A 23,236-nucleotide genomic window follows, 5' to 3' on the forward strand; every position below is an offset into this window, starting at 1 on the left:
TGAGAACATAATGGTGTTTGGTTTTCTGTTCCTGTGTTAATTAGCTTAGGATGATGGCCTTCAGCTGCCTCCATGTTGCTGCAGGGACATGATTTCATAATTTTTATGGCTGCATAGTATTCAATGGTATATATGTACCACATTTTCTTTATCTAGTCTACTGTTGGTAGGCATCTAGGTTGATTCCATGTCTCTGCTGTTGTGAATAGTGCTGGATAAACATACAAGTACATATATCTTTGTGGTAGAATGACTTATTTTCCTTTGGGTATATACCCAGTAATGGGATTGCTGGGTCGGACAGTAGTAGAAATCAACTGCTCTCCACCACAACTGAACCCATTTACATTCCCATTAACAGTATATAATCATTCCCTTTTCTCCACAGCCTCACCAGCATGTGTTATATTTTGACTTTTTAGTAGTTGACATTCTGACTGTTGTGAGATGGTATCTCATTGTGGTTTTGATTTGCATTTCTCTAATGATGAATAATGTTGAGGTTGTTTCATGTTTGTTGGCTGCCTGTATGTCTTCTTTTGAGCAGTGTCCATTCATGTCCTTTGCCCATTTTTAAGTGGGGTTGTTTTATGCTGGTTGATTTAAATTCGCTATAGAGTCTGGATATTAGACCTCTGTTGAATATATAGTTTGAGAATATTTTCTCCTATTCTGTAGGTAGTCTGTTAAGTCTGTCGATAGTTTCTTTTGCTGTGCAAAAGCTCTTTAGTTTCATTAGGTCCCAGTCATCAATTTTTGGTTGTGTTGCAATTGCTTTTGAGGACTTAGCCATAAATTATTTTGAGGACTTAGGCTGATGTCAAGAAGGGTATTTCCTAGGTTTTTTTCTAGGATTGTTATAGTTTGAGGTCTGACATTTAAGTCTTTAATCCATTGTGAATTAATTATTTTATATGGTGAAAAGTAAGGGTCTGGTTTCATTCTTCTGCATATAGCTAATCAGTTATCCCAGAACTGTTTATTGAATACGGAGTCTTTTTCCCATTGTTTGTTTTTATCGACTTTGTCAAATATCAGATGGTTGTAGGTGTGCAGCTTTATTTCTGGGCTCCCTATTCTGCTCCATTGGTCTATGTGTCGATTTTTGTACCAGTACCATGCTGTTTTGGTTACAGTAGCCTTATAGTGTAATTTGAAGTCAGGTACTATGATACCTCTGGCTTGGTTGTTTTTGCTTAAGATTGCTTTAGCTATTTGGGCTTTGTTTTTGGTTCCATATGAATTTTAGAATTTTTTTTTTCTTAAAACTTGTCTGTGAGAAATGACATTAGTTTAATAAGAATAACATTGAATCTGTAGATTGCTTTGGGGAGTATGGCTATTTTAACGATATTGATTCTCCTATCCATAACCATGGAATGTTTTTCCATTGGTTTGTGTTACCTCTGATTTCTTTCAGCAGAGTGTTGTAGTCCTCCCTGTAGAGATTTTTCACCTCCTTGGTTAGCTGTATTCCTAGGTATTTTATTTTGTGTGTGTGTGTGGCTGTTGTCAATGGGATTGCATTTTTGATTTGACTTTCAGCTTGAATGCTATTGGTGTATAGAAATGTTACTGATTTTTCTACATTGATTTTGTATCCTGAAACTTTAATGAAATTATTAGTTCTGAAAGCCTTTTGGCATAGTTTTCAGGCTTTTCTATGTATAGAATCATGTCAGCAAAGAGAGATAATTTGACTTTTCCTGTTTGGATGCATTTTATTTCTTTCTCTTGCCTGATTGCTCTGGCTAAGACTTCCAGTACTATGTTGAATAGAGTGGTGAGAGTGGGCATCTTTGTCTTGTTCTTGTTCTTAAGGGGATTGCTTCTAGCTTTTGTCCATTCAGTGTAATGCTAGCTATGTGTTTGTCATAGACGGCTCTTACTATTTTGAGGTGTCTTCCATTGATGCCTAACATGAGTATTAATCCTATATCTAAATACAGGTAACAGTATTTTATCCCAGTGATTATTTACATTCATATGAAAAGCCAGATTTCTTTTCTTCATATTTGCAAATGCCTTCTGATTTCATGCTGTAGGCCTTTGAAAATAAGATAGGCTGTAGAAGGGTTGCCCTTTATGAGGCATTTAGCATTATAAGTTTAAAAAATTTAACTGGCATATTACTTTATTTCTTAGCCTATCATCCTGATAAATGGTTATGAGTAATTGCTTAGTAAATTTTATAACCATGTGTTTTCTTCAGGGGAAAAACAATACAGAAAGAGGGAAGAATGAGCTATGCAGATTTTGTTTGGTTTTTGATCTCTGAAGAAGACAAAAGGAATCCTACCAGGTATGATTTCTAAGTTTCCTTTGCCAAGATGTTAAACACATGCACAAAGCTTGAAAAAGTCATGGTGCATATTATACCTAGTGAAGCCAACTCAACCTGGCCATACTAAGATGAATTAGACTTAGTTTCTGCCATCTTGGAGCTCTCCGTCTCAGGGTATTGGCACTGAATCCATGTTCATGGCATATCAAGAGAAGTGCCGTTACCCACAGAAACAAAGATTAAGTGACATGTAAGCTGATGACAAGTAGGGCTAGTAAGCATTCATGTGGAGTATGGGAATAGATGCTGTGAATTACTTGTTTTATCATCTTACTGGGTAAGTGGTAAACCATTACTATTAGAGAGGGAAAGCAAATTGTGGATGACTAGTGTATAAGAACACATCCTCATTCTGCCAGTTGAAATCATCTATGCTTTTCCTTTGCACTCGCAGACATAGCTTGATTGGAGTTACTAATTTACACATTTCTTTTTTTCCATCTCTTGTTCAGGCAAAAAATCCAGATGGCTCACTTTTTATCCCTACTTTGTGTAACACAATGCACTGTAGTTTGTGCTCAGTACCAAGGGAGGGAGGGGTTATAGTCCTTGATGGTACCTGCAGGTATAACTAACTCAACTATCTTAATATTGGGTCGAAAAGTTATCTAAATGTTGAATATGTCCAGATGTGGTGGCTCACATCTGTAATGCCAGAACTTTGGTAGGTCAAGGCAGGAGGGATCGCCTGAAGCCTGGAATTTGAAACCAGCCTGTGCAACATAGCGAGACTCCATCTCTACAGATAAATTTTTTAAATAGCTGGGAATAGTGATGCACACCTGTAGTCCTAGCTGCTCGAGAGACTGAGGCAGGAGGATCGCTTGAGGGCAGGAGTTTGAGGCTGTAGTGAGCTAGGATCATGCCATTATACTCCATCCTGAGTATAATGAGCAGGACACCAACTCTAAAAATATAAATGTTGAATATATTGTTTAGAAGATGTTGAAATAAAAATAAGCCATTTCTTGGAGAGCTTGTTATTTTTAAATAACTTTGTTTTCCATTTCAAAAGTAATCATTTATTTAGAAAACATGAATGAGCAGAAGAAAAGTAAATTTTAATACCAGTAATTTTAATACCCAGAAAAAAAAAATTAAAAGTTCGTATATATGCTATTCTTTTTCATATACAGGCAGAGTAGAGTATCTCTTACCTGAAATTCTTGAGATCAGAAGTGTTTCAGATTTTGGATTTTTTTCAGATTTTGAATTGTTATACTTACCAGTGAGCATCCCAAATCTGAAATCCAAAATGCTCCAGTGAGAATTTCCTATGAGTATGAGTTTTGAGTGTCTTGTTGGTACTCGAAAAGTTTTGGATTTTTAGCTGGGTTTCAGTGGCTCGTACCTGTAATTTCACACTTTGGGAGGCCAAGGTGGGCAGATCACCTGAGATCAGGAGTTCAAGACCAGCCTGGCCAACATGATGAAACCCCGTCTCTACTAAAAATATAAAAAATTAGCGAGGCGTGGTGATACATGCCTATAATCCCAGCTACATGGGAGGCTGAGGCAGGAGAATTGCTTGAACCCAGGAGGTGGAGGTAGCAGTGAGCTGAGATTGCACCATTGCACTCCAGCCTGGGTGACAAGAGCAAAACTCCATCACAAAAAAAAAAAAAGAAAGAAAAAATGAAGGCATCCCATGTTCATGGATCATTGTTAAGATGGCATTAGTTCCCAAACTGATCTACAGATTCCTAACAAAATACTAGTTACTTTGAGTCAAAAACTTTTTTTGTTTTTCGATGGTTTTTTTTTTTTCCAGGAATGGAAAAGCCAAATATTGAATTCCTATGGAAATACAAAGGGACCACAGTAACCCAAACAATGCTGAAAAAGTACAGAAAAAATGTAGGATTCACACTTTCCTATTCCAAAATATTTCACTACAAAGTGAAATTAAACAGGACTGTGTGGTACTTGTATCATGATAGACATAAAAATAAAATTGAATTGAGAGTTCAGAAATATACCCTCACATTTATGGCTAATTGATTTTCAACAAGGATGCTGGATGCCAAGACAATCCAATGGGGGAAAACATCAGTTTTTAATAAATAGTGCCAGAACAACTGGGTATCATACAAAATAATATTAGATTGGTGCAAAAGTAATTGTGGTTTTTGCAATTTCTTTCGATGGCAAAAACTGCAGTTACTTTTGCACCAACCTTAATTTGGACCCCTAGTTCACATACTACAAAAATTCAGTCAAATGGATCACAGCACAAAATTTTTGTAAGAGCTAATACTATAAACAATTTAGAAGAAAATAGAGGAGTCAATTTTCACGACCTTGGTTAGGCAGTTTCTTAGATGTGACACCAAAAGCATAAGTATCAAAAGAAAAAATTGATGAATTGGACTTCAAAATTTTAAACTTTTGGCTGGGTGCGGTGACTCACGCCAGTATTCCCAGCACTTTGGAAGGCCAAGGCAGGTGGATTGCCTGAGCTCAGGAATTCAATACCAGCCTGGGCAACATGGTAAAACTCCATCTCTACCAGAAATAATGAAATTTAGCCAGGCACAGTGGCACGCGCCTGACATCCCAGCTACTTGGGAGGCTGAGGCGGGAGGATCACTTGAGCCTGAGAGGCAGAGGTTGCAGTGAGTTGAGATGACGTCACTATACTCCAACCTGGGTGCAGAGTAAGACCCCATCTCAAAAAAAAGAAAAAATGCTTTTATGCTTCAAAAGATATGATCAAGAAAGTAAAAAGACAACCCACAGCATGGAAGAAGATACTTGCAGATGATATATCTGATAAGGAACTTGTATCTAGAATGTATAAACAACACTCACAACTCAATAATAGAAAGCCTGCCCAATTTAAAAAATGGACAAAGGATCTGAAATGACATTTCTGCAAAGAAGATATATGCATGGCCAATAAGCACATGAAAAGATGCTTGACATCATTAGTCATCAGAGAAGTGCAAATCAAAACCACAATGAGATACCACTTCACACTAAGATAGTTACCAAAGAGTCAGATAATAACAGGTGCTGCCAAGCATGTGGAGAAATCAGAATACTCATACATTACAGTAGGAGTGTAAAATGGTGCAGCCGTTACGGAAAAGTCTGACATTTCCTCAAATGGTTAAATAATGGAGTTATCATATGGCCTAGCAATTCCACTCCTAGGTATATACCCAAGATATATGAAAACAGGTCCACACAAAAACTTTTACACCCATTTTCATAGCAGCACCATTCATAGTAGCCAAAAGTTGGGATCAGCCCAAGATAAACAAATGTGATCTATTCATATAATCAAGTATTATACAGCAGTAAAGAAAAATGAAGTACTGATACATACTACACATGATTGGATCTTGAAAACCTTTGGTGAAGTAAAAGATACCAGTCACAAAACACAACATATTGTATGAATTTGTTTATATGAGTTGTCCAGAATAGGCAAATGTATAGAAACAGGAAATAGGTTAATGGTTGCGTAATCTGTGGAGAGCCTGTGGTAAAATGAGGAATGAGTACTAACAGGTATGGAGTCTTTTTTAGGTAATGAAAGTGTCCCTATATTAATTGTAGTGATGGTTATACAACTCTATGTTAAAAACCCTTGAATTGTACATTTTTAAAGGAACAATCATATGATATGTGAAATATATTTCAGTAAGCCTGTTTAAAAAAAAAAGACTTAAAATACTACAAAGTATGTTCTGTAAACAAAATGGAATTAATGTAGAAATCAATACAAGGAAGACAACTGGAAAATCTCCACACACTTGGGTATTAAACAACACACTTCTAAATAATCAATGGATTAAAAAGGATGACTCAAGGGGCATTAGATATTCACGAAGTAATAAAGGAATGCTACAAATAACATATACACACACAAATGTGGTGACCTCAATGAAATGGACCAATTTCCTTTAAAGTCACAAATTAATAAAACTCACCTAAGAAGAAATACATAACCTGAATAGTCAGATATCTATTAAAGAAAATTGAATTCACAGTTCAAAACCTCCTGAAAAAGAAATCTCCCAGCCCAGATAATTTAACTGTATTCTTGTAGTCATTTGAAGAAGAAATAATACCAAATTCTGCACCACCTTTTCCAGAAAACAGAAAGGGGAGGAATAATTCCCAACTCATTTTATAAACAAAACCAGACAAACGCATACAAGAAAATAAAACTACAGACCTCCCGCTTGATATAGACCCAAAATCAGTAACAAAATACCAGTAAGTCAAGGCTTAGTTCCTCAAACTTTCAGGTCCCTCTTCCAGAATCTGCAGATGCCCCAAGGGAAAGATGGTCCCAAATGCTAGGTGCCCGTCTCTGGATTTTCTTCTTCTAGATCTGGATACCATAATTTTTCACTGCCCTGTTAATTCTCCAGCATCTTTGAACCGTTTTTTTTCTATGGTGGGGGGGTCCCCTCAGTTTCCTCAGTGGAAGGCTTGATCCCACTTAGGTAATCATTAGCAGAAGTAGAGCTCTTCAGATCAGTTTTTCACATCATGAGATCCATAACTGGATTCTCATAGAATATTACCAACAGGTGTTTTGAGTCAAAAGCTTTCTTAGACCTCCTTCTTTGGTGCTGCTTTTCTACCTTGCATGTTACCTTTCTCCTAACTAATGCTCACATATTGAGATTCCATTCTTTGCTGGTGACTAGTATTTTATATGCAATGGCTTATTTAATCCTCATATCACTATGAGTTGAGGTATCAGTGGTCCCATTTTTCAGTTGATGAAACAGAAGCTCTAAGAGACTGTGCACCTAGTAAGTGTCCTAGCTTGGATTCAAACCCAGGTTTGTATCTCTCCCAAACCTGGACTCTTTACCACTGTAATATATGGCCTGTCACACAGATGCCATTCGTTTGCATGTCTACCTTCTTTCCAACTAGGCTGTAGACTCCCTAAAAGAGAGTTCTTTTGGTGTCATGAAATTGCTTATTGCTTAAGAGAATCAATGTTAGGCCAATTATATAAGAAAGTAACTACTGATTTTGCCCATTGATACTTGTTTCCTTGGTTTCTAGTGGCACTAATTAGGTACCCTGTGTGTTATTCTCAGTGGTTCACATTGCTTTACTAAAGCAGAGTGTGAGCAGAAAATAGTGCCCACCATTTTGACAAAAATATCTGTACCGATGCTTCTTCACTCACAGTAGGGTTACATCCTGGTAAACCCAGCATCACTTGAAAATATAAGTCAAAAATTATTTAATACATGTAACCTACTGAACATTATAGCTTAGTCTAGCCAGCCTTAAATGTGCTCAGAATACATCTTAGCCTACATTTGGGCAAAATCATCCAGCACAAAGCCTACTTTATAATAAAATATTGAATATCTCATATAATTTATTGAATACTGAAAGTGAAAACAGAATGATTGTATTGGTACAAAAGTGCGGTTCCTAATGCATGCGGCTTTCACACCATTGTAAAGTCAAAAAATTCTAAGTCAAACCATCATAAATAGGGACTGTCTATAGAACTAAAATCAAACTCTTATTTAAGAAAATGGAATAGGCATCACTTTGCAGAAATCGGGTTTCTGGCTTATGAATTACATGGGTAGAAAAAATGAATTTTGTAAAAAAAGTAATACATTCACTAAGGTGTGATTAATCCTGTGTGAAACACTGCATATGAAATTAGGATCTAGAGTCTTTCCTATGCCTGGTAACAGAGGTAGATATGGAAAGTATCTGAGTAGATTGTTTTCTGTGGACAAACTCTTGCAAACCCTCTTTCCGTATGTCTTTTAATCTCTCTGTCCTGGTTTTATCATATTCTGCTTCTACCTTAGTCATCTGGCTAGGTATCATCTCCAGGAGTTATTTCATTCACCTTTGTTATGCCTAAGGGCATTAGGCCAGTGCCTTTCACAGTATGTATATGTATACTGAATATGCAACAGAATATACATTTAGTTACTGCCTAAGCAATAATGGACTTTCCAATAACTTTCTTCTTGAATAGCATACAGGAGTTTATATTAGGGGCAAGAATTCACTGGCTCAGCACTTAATTTCATTCAGTCCAAGGAAAGGACAAGAAGTAATCTTAGCTCATGTCTATAGTCCCATCTACTTGGGAGGCTGAGGCACGAGAATCACTTGAACCCAGGGTTTGCGGAGGAGGTGAGGAAGGTTGCAGTGAGCTGAGATCGTGCCGCTGCACTCCAGCCTGGGCAACAGAGCGAGACTTTTGTCTCACAAAAAATAAAAAATAAAAAAAATGTAATTTTGTTTATGTCTACAATTTTAGAAATATAATTTGTCATTAATATCATTATGCTTTGAAAAAACAAATATTGGTGGTAAATATAGCAGAAATTTAACACTAGTGCTCTCTGGTCAGTTATTCCTTCTGTGTTTTCTGTTTTCTAATTTTCCTACAATAAATAGTCAACACTTTGAGGCTCTGAGAAGATCAGTTACCTTTGGTAAGAAGGAAAAAAAAAAAAAAACAGAAACTCTTCATTGAAAGAAACTTTAGAGAGTATCCAGTACTTTCAGTAGGAAAATACCCTCTGACCATGTCCTGCATGTATTATCCATCCAGCCCCTGCTGCTAAACTTTTCAGGGACAGGTAACTATCCACTGAGGCAGCCTATTCATTTTTTCTCTTTCGTTAATCAATCCTTATGCTCTCCAATATTCAGAGAATTATATCTGATTAATCTACCACATCTTTCAGATATTTAAAAGCAGTTATGTGCCTTTGGCAAATATTCAGGCAGTATATCTATCTTTGCATTCTAGCTTTCTTTCTCTCTTATGGGTTATTAGCAAAGAACCGAAGGGTATGCTTTAGCTTTATGTATTGTAAAGAGAAGATTGTCTTAGTTCTTAATTGAAAATGCAAGTTAACTAAAGTATATCAGTTTCTATTTCACAGTAAAATAAGTTGCCTTTCATTTGAGTCCTGTTACATCCTTGGTCAAAATCAAGATTTACTTTATTCCCTTTTGCCCGATTTTGGTTCTCGTAAGATAAGTAATGAGGAATTTCAAGACACCAAGAGATCTTAGAGGCCAGTCAGAGGACAGTCCCCTGCCCCTTTTGTACTAAAACCATTATTACTTTAAAAAAAAAAAAAAAAAAGGCTGGGCACAGAGGCTCACTCACGGCTGTAATCCTAGCACTTTGGGAGGCCAAGGTGGGCAGATCTTGCAGTCAGGAGATCAAGACCATCCTGGCTAACACGGTGAAACCCCGTCTCTACTAAAAAATAGAAAAAATTAGCCAGGTGTGGTGGCAGGCACCTGTAGTCCCAGCTACTCGGGAGGCTGAGGCAAGAGAATGGCGTGAACCCGGGAGGCAGAGCTTGCAGTGACACAACAGTGTAACAACCAGATATTATGACATGTATCGAAGCCCTCTACTTATGAGATGTAACTCTTCAAGGCTTTCCCCACAATCAGGAATAGTTTCACAGTGGGACAACATTCTGCCCCTTTTATATTCTAAGAGTAGATATGATGTGACTGAACCTCACCATAACCATCCTATTACCTCACATTCATTAGGTTCAATGAATGTCCCCTTTGTTCTTTAATAACGTTGTTAAACATCAATTTAACAATGTTAAATTTAAACAATTTAAACAATTAAATTTTAACAATTTAAAATATATTTTAGAAATATATTTCTCAAAAAGACTTTGCCCAATCTAGGCAACGTAGGAAAACCTGATCTCTGCAAAAAGTTTCTAAAAAATTAGCCAGGTGTGGTGGTGCATGCCTCTTGTCCCAGCTACTCTGGAGGCTGAGGCAAGAGTCTCACTTGAGCCCAAGACGTTGAGGCTGCAGTGAGCCATGATTGCAGTACTGCACTCCAGCCTGGGTAACAGAATGAGAGCCTGTCTCAAAAACAAAAAGTAAAAAACATTTTCAAGTATTACATGTTCAGTTTTTTGCAATAATGTAAACTATATCTTTCTCAAAAGGTACACACAGGTCTTAATGTGACTTACTTGAAAACAGTCAACAGTTACAACTTAGTTATTTTCACTTTTCTCTCCCCAAAGGAGATTTTGTTTAACCATTACAGGTGTGGTTCTTAATATGGTTTCAGGCCTACAAGTGGGAATTTGAACAGCGGTCTCCTAGAACCTTCTCTTGAAAAGTTTTACTTTGCCGTGAATTTGTGGTTCTTCAGAAAAATATTGTTCCCTATTACCAATTAATGTTGTTGGCTTCATAAAGGAAATAAGAGATAATAGCAAAGTGTTGGAAACTGGAAAGCAAATAAACATAGCAGACTGCCTGAATCCTAAGCCAGAGGGAAAAACCAAGAAGCAACCAGATATACCCAGCAAAACCTGCAGACATTCAGGATTTGGAGATGCTAGGAACCTTACAAGGGGGGGTGAGGTAAAGGTAAGCCAAAAACAGGAGAGTTTATAGAAAGTTTGTTTAAATGAACAGTTGATCTTCAAGTCATGTCCTCTACCCTAGCATAAAACTGGTGTTTTATTTCCTGAAGAGTACAAAACAGAGGGGCCTCCGGACTGGGGAGCATTGGGCACAGTTGAGATGTGAATGCGATCTTGGAAACAGATAAAACGAGTGTATGCAAACTGAATGCTGAGATGCCCAGTCTTCATTCCTCACTCAGCTAACAGAATGCTGCCTACCTGCCCTGAACCTCCAAGCAGGAAACTGAAGTGCTTTTCTGGGGAACTGACCTGCCCGAGAATAAAGACCTGAAGATTTGACACTGGGTCATCCCCAAGGAAAAAACCCAGCCCATTCATTTTACAGTAAAGCCCAGAGTCAACAAACCCACAGATCAGAACCTCCAATCAGCTTTTTAGCACCTACTCTCAAATATGAGCAGAGAACAGAGGATCACTAGATACCTGAGTAAAGCCTCTTGCACAAAAGATAAAGGCCAGACAAATAGTGGGGGAAAGATAGCTTGGATGAAACAGAGACTTTCAGAGAAAATAAAACTATAACAACAAGAAAAAAAAACACAGTGATTATATCCTCAGAGAGATATGAGAAGAAATTACAATCACAGGACATGAACAGAATGATACGTTTTATGAAAGGAACGTTCAGGAAACCGAAAAGCTCTGAGCAATCAAAACTACAATAGCAGAAATAAAAAGACAATGTTTAGAAGATAAAGCTGTGTAACCCTCCCAGAAAGAAACCCCCTCCGTCAAAAAAGATGAAGCAATAGGAAATAGAGACAAGATACAAAAATTGGAGAACCCGGTCAAAAAAATTTTAATAGAACTGGAATTTGAAATGTGGTACAGGCCTCATAAATAATTTTAAAATTTAGCCACAATGGAAAAATTTAGAAATAGGTTAAATTAATTTTGTTGTGTATCTGTTTTGTATTTGTACTGAGAAAACATCTCAAATTTGATTAGCCACATTCAGAGGCTCAAAAAGCCACATTTGGCTAGTAGCTATACCATACTGGGCTATGCAGATGTCAATAACTGTTCTTAAGAAAAAAAAAAAAAAAGGAGGGAAAGGGCAGGGAAGAGAGATACAAACATTTTCAAGGTCTGAAGGATTCAGTTTCTAAACTGAATAGACTCTCAGAAAAGCCTAGCCAAATAGATGAGTTAGATCTCAACCAAGGCCATCATGATATTTCAAACTACTAAGGACTCAAAGAAACCTCTGCAGGCTTCTAAGGAAAAAAACAAAATGAGTTACAGTCAAAGGAATAGATACCAATAAAGCTTTAGACTTCTTATCAATACTGGATAGACAATGGATCAATACTTTTTAAAGTATGAAGGAAAAGGCCAGGCACAGTAGCTCGCACCTAAAATTCCAGCACTTTGGGAGGTCAAGACAGGAGGATCCCTTCAGGCCAGGAGTTCGAGACCAGTGTGGGCAATATAGTGAGACCCTGACTCTACAAAAAAAAAAAAAAACAACTTTATTATTAGCCAGGCTGAATGCCGTGGCTCATGCCTGTAATCCCAGCACTTCGGGAGGCCTAGGCGGGCGGATCACCTGAGGTCAGAAATTCGAGACCAGCCTGGTCAATATGGTGAAACCCCGTCTCTCCTTAAAAAAAGTAGTTGGACATGGCGGCAGGCACCAGTCATCCCAGCTACTTTGGAGGCTGAGGCAGGAGAATCACTTGAACCTGGGAGGCAGAGGTTGCAGTGCCGAGATCGGACCACTGCACTCCAGCCTGGGCAATAGAGTGATAGAGTAAGATGCCATCTGAAAAAAAAATAAAAATTTAGCCAGGCATGGTGGTGTGCACCTGTAGTTCCAGCTACTTGGGAAGATTGCTTGAGGCCAGGAGTTCAAGGCTGCAATGAGCCATATCGTGCCTCTACTCCAGCCTGGGCAGCAGAGTGAGACCCCATCTCTAAAGTTTAAAAAAAAAAAATCTGAAGGCAAAACACTGCAAACCTCTAATTCTATAACTAGCCAAAATATCAACCATATTAGAGGGTAGAGGCATTTTCAAAGATCCAAGATCTCAAAAAATATACCTGCCATGCTCCTTCATTCAGGAAGCTGCTAGAGAATGCGCAGAGTAACAAAATAATGAAGAAACAAAATAAAGAATGAGGAAAATGCGAGAAACAAGGAATAGGAGAAAGGCGAAAGGAATCCCTGGATGAAACTGAGCGAGGCCTAGCGACCAAGCAGCCCAGATTAGAGTAGGTCAGAAGGAACCAAGGAAGACTTCATCAAGAACATGCCATTGACAGAGTACCTCATGGGACTGAGTGTGGATTTAGACAACTGACAGAGATTTGGGGTTGAATTAGTAGCAAGTACACAGAAAACTAAGCAAATAAGAGATTAAAGAAAAATATAAAATTATAAATTCTGAATGTTGAGCAAGTTAACTGTATTAAGAGGATGAGAAGGACATGTAGATAAAGTGGTGACAAATTATAAAAGAACTAAAGTTCAACTTTCACAGTGTGAAATCAATACTTTTTGTTTGTTTGTTTGGTTGGTTGGTATTTTTCTTGAGGCGGGCATCTCATTCTTTCACCCAGGCTGGAGTGCAGTGGCGCAATCTTGGCTCACTGCACCCTCAACCTCCCAGGCTCCAACAATCCTCCCACCTCAGCTTCCCAAGTAGCTGGCACTACAGGCACACACCACCATGCCCAGCTAGTTTTTTGTATTTTTAGTAGAGACGGGGTTTCACCATGTTGGCCAAGCTAATCTCGAACTCCTGACCTCAAGTGATCTGCCCACCTCGGTCTCCCAAAGTGCTGGAATTACAGGCATGAGCCACCGCACCCAGCCTCTAATAATAGTTCTGAAAAGAAATACAAGAAAGCGATGTAGGCATGTTATCTGAAAACAGGAAGGTAAAAAGCAAAATAATCAGGGTTGGACATGGTTGGTTCTGGGTGGAAAAATAAAGGGAAGAAGGGGTCTGCCATTTTCTCTAGCACACTTTGTAAAACTATATCTAAGCCTGAAGTGTGCGTAATATGTAACTTTTATTTTAAAAGAAACATTCTAAATCTGGATAAATAAAAGGTATTTACCAGGCCCATGATAATGATTGTCCTTATCGCCTAGCATTGAGTATTGGTTCCGCTGCATGGATGTGGATGGAGATGGTATACTCTCCATGTATGAGCTGGAGTACTTCTATGAGGAGCAGTGTGAGCGGATGGAAGCCATGGGAATTGAGCCCTTGCCATTCCATGATTTACTGTGCCAGATGCTTGACCTAGTGAAGCCAGCTGCTGATGGTGAGACCAAGCAATGGGACATTTGCACTGTTCACCTGTGTATCAGAGGGGGGCACAGAATCCTAGATTGTCCTAAATTGTTTAACATATCAGAGTCTTGATAGAAGACTTTCCAGTACAGAAGTGTTTAAAGTTGCTCCTTGACTATTAGTGTAGCAACTTTTTTTTTTTTTTTTTTTGAGCTGCAGTCTCGCTTTGTCTGCCAGGCTGGAGTACAATGGCGTAGTCTCGGCTCACTACAACCTCCACCTCCTTGATTCAAGCGATCCTCCTGCCTCAGCCTCCCAAGTAGCTGGGATTATAGGCGACCACCACCACGCCCAGCTATTTTTGTATTTTTAGTAGAGATGGGGTTATACCATGTTGGTCAGGCTGGTCTCAAACTCCTGACCTCAGGTGATCCACCCACCTTGTTCTCGCAAAGTGCTGGGGTTACAGGCATGAGCCACCATGCCCAGTCTTGGTGTAGCAATTGATGGCAAGTCTACTATTTAAGAAACAGGATTTTACACCAGGCACAGTGGTGTGTGCCTATAGTCCTGGTTACTAAGGAGGCTGAGGTGGGAGTATTGCATTATGATTGTTCCTGTGAGTAACCATTGCACTCCAGCCTGGGCAACACAGCGAGACCCTATCTCTTTTTTAAAAAGAAAATGAAAGCAGGGTTTGGGGGATGAAAGAAGATTTTTCCTTAGACACAGAAAGCACATGAGGAGAGATGGGGAAGGACTGCTTGATGGGCACAGAATTTCCTTTTGGGGTGATATTATTACAGAACTAGATAGTGGTAATGGTGGTGCAACATTGTGAGTGTACTAAAAGCCACTGAATTGTGCACTTTAAAATTATTTAAATGGTGAACTTTGTTAGTGAATTTTACCTCAATTTAAGAAAAAATGGGTTTGAGAAATTGATACTCTTGAAAAAAGAAATGGGATTTAAATTTTTTTTATTCTGAAAATAGGACTTTTATAATAAACATATACCTATACTTTTAGATGTCAGTGAAAGTTTTTTTCTCTTGCCAAAACAGCTCTTCATGAGATTTACCAGATTTGTTTATTTTTATGTAGGCAAAATAACTCTAAGAGATCTGAAGCGGTGCAGAATGGCTCACATCTTCTACGACACTTTCTTTAATCTGGAGAAATACTTAGACCATGAACAGAGAGATCCCTTTGCGGTCCAGAAGGTACCAGTATAATTTTAACTTTTATTTGAGGGCTGCAGTATCAGGGGCTATGTGTGCTACATATTAAAATGGTCTCTGCATGCTGGAATTTCAGTAAAGAGGTAATATTTATAGCATTTCATTAAAGAGTAAAAAGAGACAATAAAGGACCTGTAGAGCACATGTCTCTCCACAGCTGATCGTCAGGTCTAGGTAACCTGCATCTGCGTAAGCACTTTCCACTGAGCAGACTCTATAGCTCATCTACTGATACACACACTGGAAACTAGTTACAAAAGAGTAGTTTTGAAAAACAAAATTTTCCTTCTAACTTTTAAAAATATATCAATAGGCACATCTGTATTAGAAACTATATTGGCCTTGATTCAGTTGTACCATTCATTTCCAGGATTCCATGGTAATTAGCTTTCCCTATCATGGTGAAAACTAAAGTTCTCCATGATAGAAAACCTTCAAATAATATAACGCTTTTTCACATGTTAATGATTGCTATACATGGCTATCAGTTTTGAATGCATTCTACATCTGAATAAAGATGAATACCCTTCCCCAGACACACAAACCTGTGAACCCTCAGAAAACCCTATACATACTGTCCATGTTAAAAATAAAAACAATGGCACCCCTTGTTCTTACCATTCCTCTAAGAAGTAAAAATGATGTTAAGAACAGACTGTTGCAGTTGTGTAACAATAAACTATAAGAAGCTTTTGCAGTCTTTTTTCGTCTACATGTTCCATAACTCTTTGAGTTATGGAATAGTAATAAGAATATGATCACCTTCTAAATAAGATAAATAAGAATTTATCACCTTCCAGAAACAAATATTCTGCAGCTGATCTCAGCATATCAAGTTGCGTTATTGCTGGTTTAAAGTCTGTTATATTTCATTGAATTTAACATGCTCCATAATTTTATATTTGTTTCTTTCTTTGTGTGTGTGTGTGTGTGTGTGTGCGCACACATGTGTGTGAGACGGAGTTTCACTCTTGTTGCCCAGGCTGGAGTGCAATGGTGTGATGTCAGTTCACCACAGCCTCCCCCTCCCGGATTCAACTGATTCTCCTGCCTCAATCTCTCGAGTACTGGGATTATAGGCATGCACCACCACACCCAGCTAATTTTGAATCTTTAGTAGAGACAAGATTTCTCCATATTGGTCAGGCTGGTCTCGAACTCCCCACCTTGGGTGATCTGCGCACCTCGGCCTCCCAAAGTGCTGGGATTACAGGCGTGAGCCGCTGCGCCCAGCCTATTTTATATTTCTCTAAGCAAAAACGAAACCCCAGACGTTGCCAGTTGTAAGCCTATAATGCATTGCAATTTCATAAATGTTAGAAAGATAGAGATGGGTCTTAAAATGAATTAAATATAGTAATTAATAGTGGTCATTGTTTAGGAACTTAACATTATTCTTGGCATAACTAGCTTAGACCCTAGGGCAATACTGACTCATGTTCAGCTTGGAAAGACATTTTATCTGAAACATAAAATTTCAAGAAAATTCACAAAAGTGTGTGGTCTTTTCCCTCTTTACTTATTTTCTGTGTGTTACCATTTTTACTCTAAAAATTTTACCTTTAAATTTTTTCTTTATAAATGGTATAATTATTGATATTTGTTCTGATCTACAAAGAACATTATCAGTCAGAAAGTACTTAATAAATTCTGAGCACTGCATTGAAGAGATACTGGATATTTGGAGATGGCAGAGATACAAGAGCAAAAGGTGTCAACCAAAGTATCTACATTAGAAAAAAGGAAGTGATACAGAGAGAAGGACTGTTTCCAGGAAGATATCACAGACAACATGGTATCTGAGTTGGCTTTTAAAGAACAAAAATTTGCCAGCGAATGGGGGTTTGGGGAAGGTACATTTCAGGCGGGCCTGTGGCAAAACACAAGTCACTCCAGGTGACTGCTGTGCAAAGTGCCAGAGGAGAGGGGACCAGAGAAGTGTCTCTGATTACAAGGCTAAAGAATCTAGACTTGGCCGGGCGCGGTGGCTCAAGCCTGTAATCCCAGCACTTTGGGAGGCCGAGGCAGGTGGATCACGAGGTCAGGAGATCGAGACCATCCTGGCTAACACGGTGAAACCCCGTCTCTACTAAAAAATACAAAAAAAAAAAAAAAAAGCTAGCCAGGCGAGGTGGCTGGCGCCTGTAGTCCCAGCTACTTGGGAGGCTGAGGCAGGAGAATGGCATAAACCTGGGAGATGGAGCTTACAGTGAGCTGAGATCCGGCCACTGCACTCCAGCCTGGGTGACAGAGCGACACTCCATCTCAAAAAAAAAAAAAAAAAGACTCTAGACTTACCAGGTGCTATGGCTTGTGCTTGTAATCCCAGCTACTTAGGAAGCTAAGATAGGAGGATCACTTGAGGCCAGGGGTTCGAGACCAGCCTGGGCAACATAGTGAGACCCTGTGTCTACACAAAAACTTTAAAATTAGCAAGGCATGGTGGCATGCCTGCAGTCTCAGCTACTTAGTAGGTGGAATGCCTGTAGTCTGAGCTACTCAGTAGGCTGAGGTAGGAGAATCACTTCAGCCCAGATTTTGAGGCTGGCAGTAAGCTATTATTGTACCACTGCACTCCAGACTGGGCAACAGAGTGGGACCCTGTCTCTTTAAAAAAAAAGAGTTGGAATCAGCCAGGCACGGTGGGTCACACCTGTAATCCCAGCACTTTGGGAGGCTGAGGCAGGCAGATCGCCTGAGATCAGGAGTTCGAGACCAGGCTGGCCAACATGGCGAAACCCTGTCTCTACAAAATACAAAAATTAGCTGGACGTGGTGGCACTTGCCTGTAGTCCTAGCTATTCGGGAGCCTGAGGCCGATCTCCAGACATTGCTTGAACCCAGGAGACAGAGGCTGCAGTGAGCTGAGATCGTGCCACTGTACTCCAGCCTAGGTGACAGAATGAGACTCCATCTCAAAAAAAAAAAAAAAAAAAATGGAATCTATACCTAAAAAACCTAGCTTCTAAACAGTTAAATTTTGCCATTTGAGGTGTAGAAAATTACCGTAGGACCTCTTTTAAACCTGTTGAAATGAAACATTTCAGGTAGGATTTTTTCACAGTATACATTTGTGTGATGATCTATCTCCAATTCTTTGTCTTTGATTATTTTTGTTTCTTGTGGCTGTCTTCTTTCCAATCAGGATGTTGAGAACGAGGGGCCTGAGCCCTCAGACTGGGACCGGTTTGCCGCTGAGGAGTATGAGACTCTTGTTGCAGAGGAATCTGCCCAAGCACAATTCCAGGAAGGGTGAGTGAGTTTCCCTGTGTCTTGTAGAACTTTTTAACAGGAATGCGCATGTCCAGAGTATTCAAACCCCCTTACAAAATCCTTTTCTATTTTTTCCATTTTTGAATAGCATAAAAATGTGATTTAACCAACTTTAGTTAAATGATTACTTTTTCCAGCAATCTTCACTCATTTCCTGATAGTCTTCTCATGTCCATTTCCTTTAACAAGTCTCATCTTTCACTGGAAACCAAGATCAGTGAACAATCAAACTACTATTTTGCTGATATTGATAAACCCTGTACATAAAGGAGGAGGCTAAAAGAACTAAAGCTGTGGCCGGGCACGGTGGCTCATGCCTGTAATCCCAGCACTTTGGGAGGCCAAGGTGGGCGGATAACCGGAGGTCGGGAGTTTGAAACCAGCCTGACCAACATGGAGAAACCCTGTCTCTACTAAAAATACAAAATATTAGCCAGGTGTGGTGGCGCAAGCCTGTAATCCCAGCTACTTGGAAGGCTGAGGCAGGAGAATCGCTTTAACCTGGGGGAGGCAGAGGTTGCAGTGAGCCGAGATCGTGCCATTGCACTCCAGCTTGGGCAACAAGAGCAAAACTCCGTCTCCAAAAAAAAAACTAAACTAAAGCTCCTTCAATAAAAAGATGATCATGTTTAGAACAAATTATTATATATGGTTTTGTGCAGGAAGTAACTTCTACATGTATTTCTACTAGTCAGAGCATAATTCCATAAAGGGACCATGTTAAGAAATTTAATTATCCAAGAATTTGACTCCTTGGATCATTTCAGCAACTTTAAAATTCGCTGGTTTTTTCCATCATCTTCTAGTAACTCCTTCTGTAATTCTTCTAATTCTTCCTTATTAAGTCATAGCTTCTGTAAAGGCCTCAATTAATCTTTCTCATTAATGTAGTGTACTTTTTGAACAGGCACTATTCATATGATATAATATTCAAAGAAACAAAAGAAATAGTAAGAAGTTTCCTCCTACCCAGTTCTCCTCCCCAGAAGCAACAAGTGTCATCATGTTCTTGCTTACCCTTCCAAAGAGCCTCTCTCTCCATCTATCTAAGTATATATAGAAAGATAGATGAATTCTTTTTTTTTTTTTTTTTTTTTGAGACAGAGTCTCAAATGTGGTCTCTGATGTGGTCCATTCAGGTCAGCCTCCTAAGGCATAGAGATCGGGGAAGAGCAGGTTTAGAGGGATAAACAGAAACTATCCAGCCCCACAGATAAAGTCAAATAGTCCTCAATATAGATTGTACTATCTTATACCTCTACCATTAAATATTAGCTTTTTTGAGGGTGCCGAACCAAGCCATCACCAAAGCACTTTCTTTCATTGAGAGATTTCTTTAACCTGCTTAGCCACACTAGGATTTCGCCACATTTTTATGGCGATGACCTGGAAACCCTTAAAATCATTCATTGTGCACTCAGTATCTTAAGCCTGACTGCATGAGAATATAGAGAAATGGATTCAAAAGCATAATTTAAAGGTTTTTTTGGCATTGAGCTTCCATACTAGGAATTACGGTTAGCGTACCAATCTTAAGAGGCAACATTGCTGCAGTTAAGAATATGTGTGGATTAGACAGGCGCAGTCACTCATGCCTGTAATCCCAGCACTTTGGGAGACTGAGGCAAAGAGATTACTTGAGCCTAGGAGTTTGAGACCAGCCTGGGCAATGTGATGAAACCCCATCTCTACAAAAAATACAAAAATTAGCCTGGTGTAGTGGTGTGTGCCTGTAGTCCCAGCTACTCAGGAGGCTGAGGTGGGAGGATCACTTGAGCACGGGAAGCAGAGGCTGCAGTGAGCTGAGATTGCACAGCTGCACTCCAGCCTGGCAGACAGAGCTAGACCCTGACACACACACACACACACACACACACGCGTACCCCCCAAGTGTGGATGTTTATAATAGTGAAAATTTGGAGGCAATTTAGGTATCTAATGGGAAGATTAATAAAATTATACTGCATGTACCCAGTACAGTTCCATTAAGCATTAAAATCATTTTGTGGATGTGTACTTCTGGACTTTAATTAGGAAAAACTGGGGATGAGGAAGAAGACTATGAAAGATCAAGTAAAATGTAATAGAAAAGAACAAAAAAAGTATCCAAAAGAAAATTAGGTATATGTAAGGAGAGCAAATGGGATCTTATTTATGTATTTTAGACAAAAGAATATATAAAATAGCAAAATATAGTAAAAGACAATAGAAAAGCTTTTTTGAAATAAAACCTGAATAGGAAAGGTCAGAAATCACGCCATATCCAGGAAATACTGATAATGAATAGTGATGGACCCCAGATTTGCATTGTGAATTTACTAGAACTCAAGGATGAATAAAAGTTTATCACTGGGGGTTTTTTTTTTTTTCCAATTTTAAAAATTCAAGTCACCAGACAACTAGTTAAAAAAAAAAAATCAGCATGCCTCCATAAAATTGAATACTGAAAGACCATGAAACAGTGTTTGCAACTTCCTCACGGAAAGAAACTCTATATCCAAGAATTTTATACCAAGCCAAGATGGTATTCAAGCATAAAGACACAGATAGATATTGTCAAACATATGAGAACTAGAGATTATATAATACCCAGGAGCTCTTCCTTAAAAAGTACATAGTCTTAAAACCAAGAGACAAGCCAAAATAAAAGGCTCAGAAATGAGCAGCCATGGTAGAAAAGAAATAATAGTAAGCATTCAATCCATTTAAATGTAGAAATGAGGCTAAACAACTAGGGACATTAAAAGAGAGCAGAACATAATATTCCATAAAAAAAAATAGTGTAACTGAAGATGTAAACAGGAGGAAGTAAATATATGTGTAAGTTTCATTAGCAGGGTCTCAACAGATGCTCTCAAAAGCTGATAAGTTAGGGGTTTAAGAAAATTAAACTGTTACAAAACTAAAGCCAGACTAAATATTCTAATTAAATCAGAAAGCATGTACACACAAAACAAAAACACAAGGCCGGGCGCGGTGGCTCAAGCCTGTAATCCCAGCACTTTGGGAGGCCGAGACAGTCGGATCACGAGATCAGGAGATCGAGACCATCCTGGCTAACACGGTGAAACCCCGTCTCTACTAAAAACTACAAAAAACTAGCTGGGCGACGTGGCGGCGCCTGTAGTCCCAGCTACCCGGGAGGCTGAGGCAGGAGAATGGTGTGAACCCGGAAGGCGGAGCTTGCAGTGAGCTGAGATCTGGCCACAGCACTCCAGCCTGGGTGACAGAGTGAGACTCCATCTCAAAAAAAAGAAAAAAAACAAAAACACAGACGATGCAGCATAAACTAAAGATGCCAGAACTTATGCACATATTTCTAGAACAGTGAATGTAAAAGGAATAAAGTCACTTACCAAAATAAAAAGATTCAATTATTGCATGACAACAACAAAAGTTGAATGTAAAAATAATTAAAACCCCCAAAAAACTATCTTGATAACATCAGATTTTTATTTATTTTTATTTTTTTTATTATACTTTAAGTTCTAGGGTACATGTGCACAACGTCAGGTTTGTTACATATGTATACATGTGCCATGTTGGTGTGCTGCACCCATTAACTCATCATTTACATTAGATATATCTCCTAATGCTATCCCTCCCCCGTCCCCCAATCCCACAACAGGCCCCGGTGTGTGATGTTCCCCTTCGTGTGTCCAAGTGTTCTCATTGTTCAATTCCAACCTATGAGTGAGAACAAGCGGTGTTTGGTTTTCTGTTCTTGCAATATTTGCTGAGAATGATGGTTTCCCACTGCATCCATGTCCCTACAAAGGACATGAACTCATCCTGACTTTTTAATGATCACCATTCTAAATGGTGTGAGATGGTATCTCATTGTGGTTTTGGCTTGCATTTCTCTGATGGTGAGTGGTGATGAGCATTTTTTCATGTGTCTGTTGGCTGTATGAATGTCTTCTTTTGAGAAATGTCTGTTCATATCCTTTGCCCACTTTTTGATGGGGTTGTTAGTTTTTTTCTTGTAAATTTGATTGAGTTCTTTATAGATAGGATCTGGATATTAGCCCTTTGTCGGATGAGTAGATTGCAAAAATTTTCTCCCATTCTGTAGGTTGCCTGTTCACTCTGATGGTAGTTTCTTTTGCTGTGCAGAAGCTCTTTAGTTTAATTAGATCCCATTTGTCAGTTTTGGCTTTTGTTGCCATTGCTGTTGGTGTTTTAGACATGAAGTCGTTGCCCATGCCTTTGTCCTGAATGGTATTGCCTAGGTTTTCTTCTAGGGTTTTTATGGTTTTAGGTCTAACATTTAAGTCTCTAATCCATCTTGAATTAATTTTTGTATAAGGTATAAGGAAGGGATCCAGTTTCAGCTTTCTACTTATGGCTAGCCAGTTTTCCCAACACCATTTATTAAATAGGGAATCCTTTCCCCATTTCTTGTTTTTCTCAGGTTTGTCAAAGATCAGATGGTTGTAGATGTGTGGTATTATTTCTGAGGGCTGTGTTCTGTTCCATTGGTCCATATCTCTGTTTTGGTACCAGTACCATGCTGTTTTTGTTAGTGTAGTCTTGTAGTATAGTTTGAAGTCAGGTAGCCGGATGCCTCCAACTTTGTTCTTTTGGCTTAGGACTGTCTTAGCAATGCGGGCTCTTTTTTGATTCCATATGAACTTTAGTTTTTTCCAATTCTGTGAAGAAAGTCATTGATAGCTTAATGGG

At 38.9% G+C, this 23,236-nt stretch overlaps 1 protein-coding gene across 1 annotated transcript in view; it reads left to right on the plus strand.

Annotated features, from left to right (window-relative positions):
• Positions 1 to 23,236, plus strand: part of PPP2R3A (protein phosphatase 2 regulatory subunit B''alpha) — a 181,869-nt gene that overhangs the window by 121,156 nt on the left and 37,477 nt on the right. The window contains exons 10-13 of the mRNA XM_023187834.3: positions 2,213 to 2,302; positions 13,895 to 14,070; positions 15,144 to 15,262; positions 18,426 to 18,532. Coding sequence (XP_023043602.1) covers positions 2,213 to 2,302; positions 13,895 to 14,070; positions 15,144 to 15,262; positions 18,426 to 18,532 — 492 coding nt within the window. The remainder of the gene's footprint in view (positions 1 to 2,212; positions 2,303 to 13,894; positions 14,071 to 15,143; positions 15,263 to 18,425; positions 18,533 to 23,236) is intronic.

The sequence above is a fragment of the Piliocolobus tephrosceles genome, chromosome 2 (genome assembly GCF_002776525.5).
Source record: "Piliocolobus tephrosceles isolate RC106 chromosome 2, ASM277652v3, whole genome shotgun sequence".
NCBI classification, from domain to species: Eukaryota; Metazoa; Chordata; class Mammalia; order Primates; family Cercopithecidae; genus Piliocolobus; species Piliocolobus tephrosceles.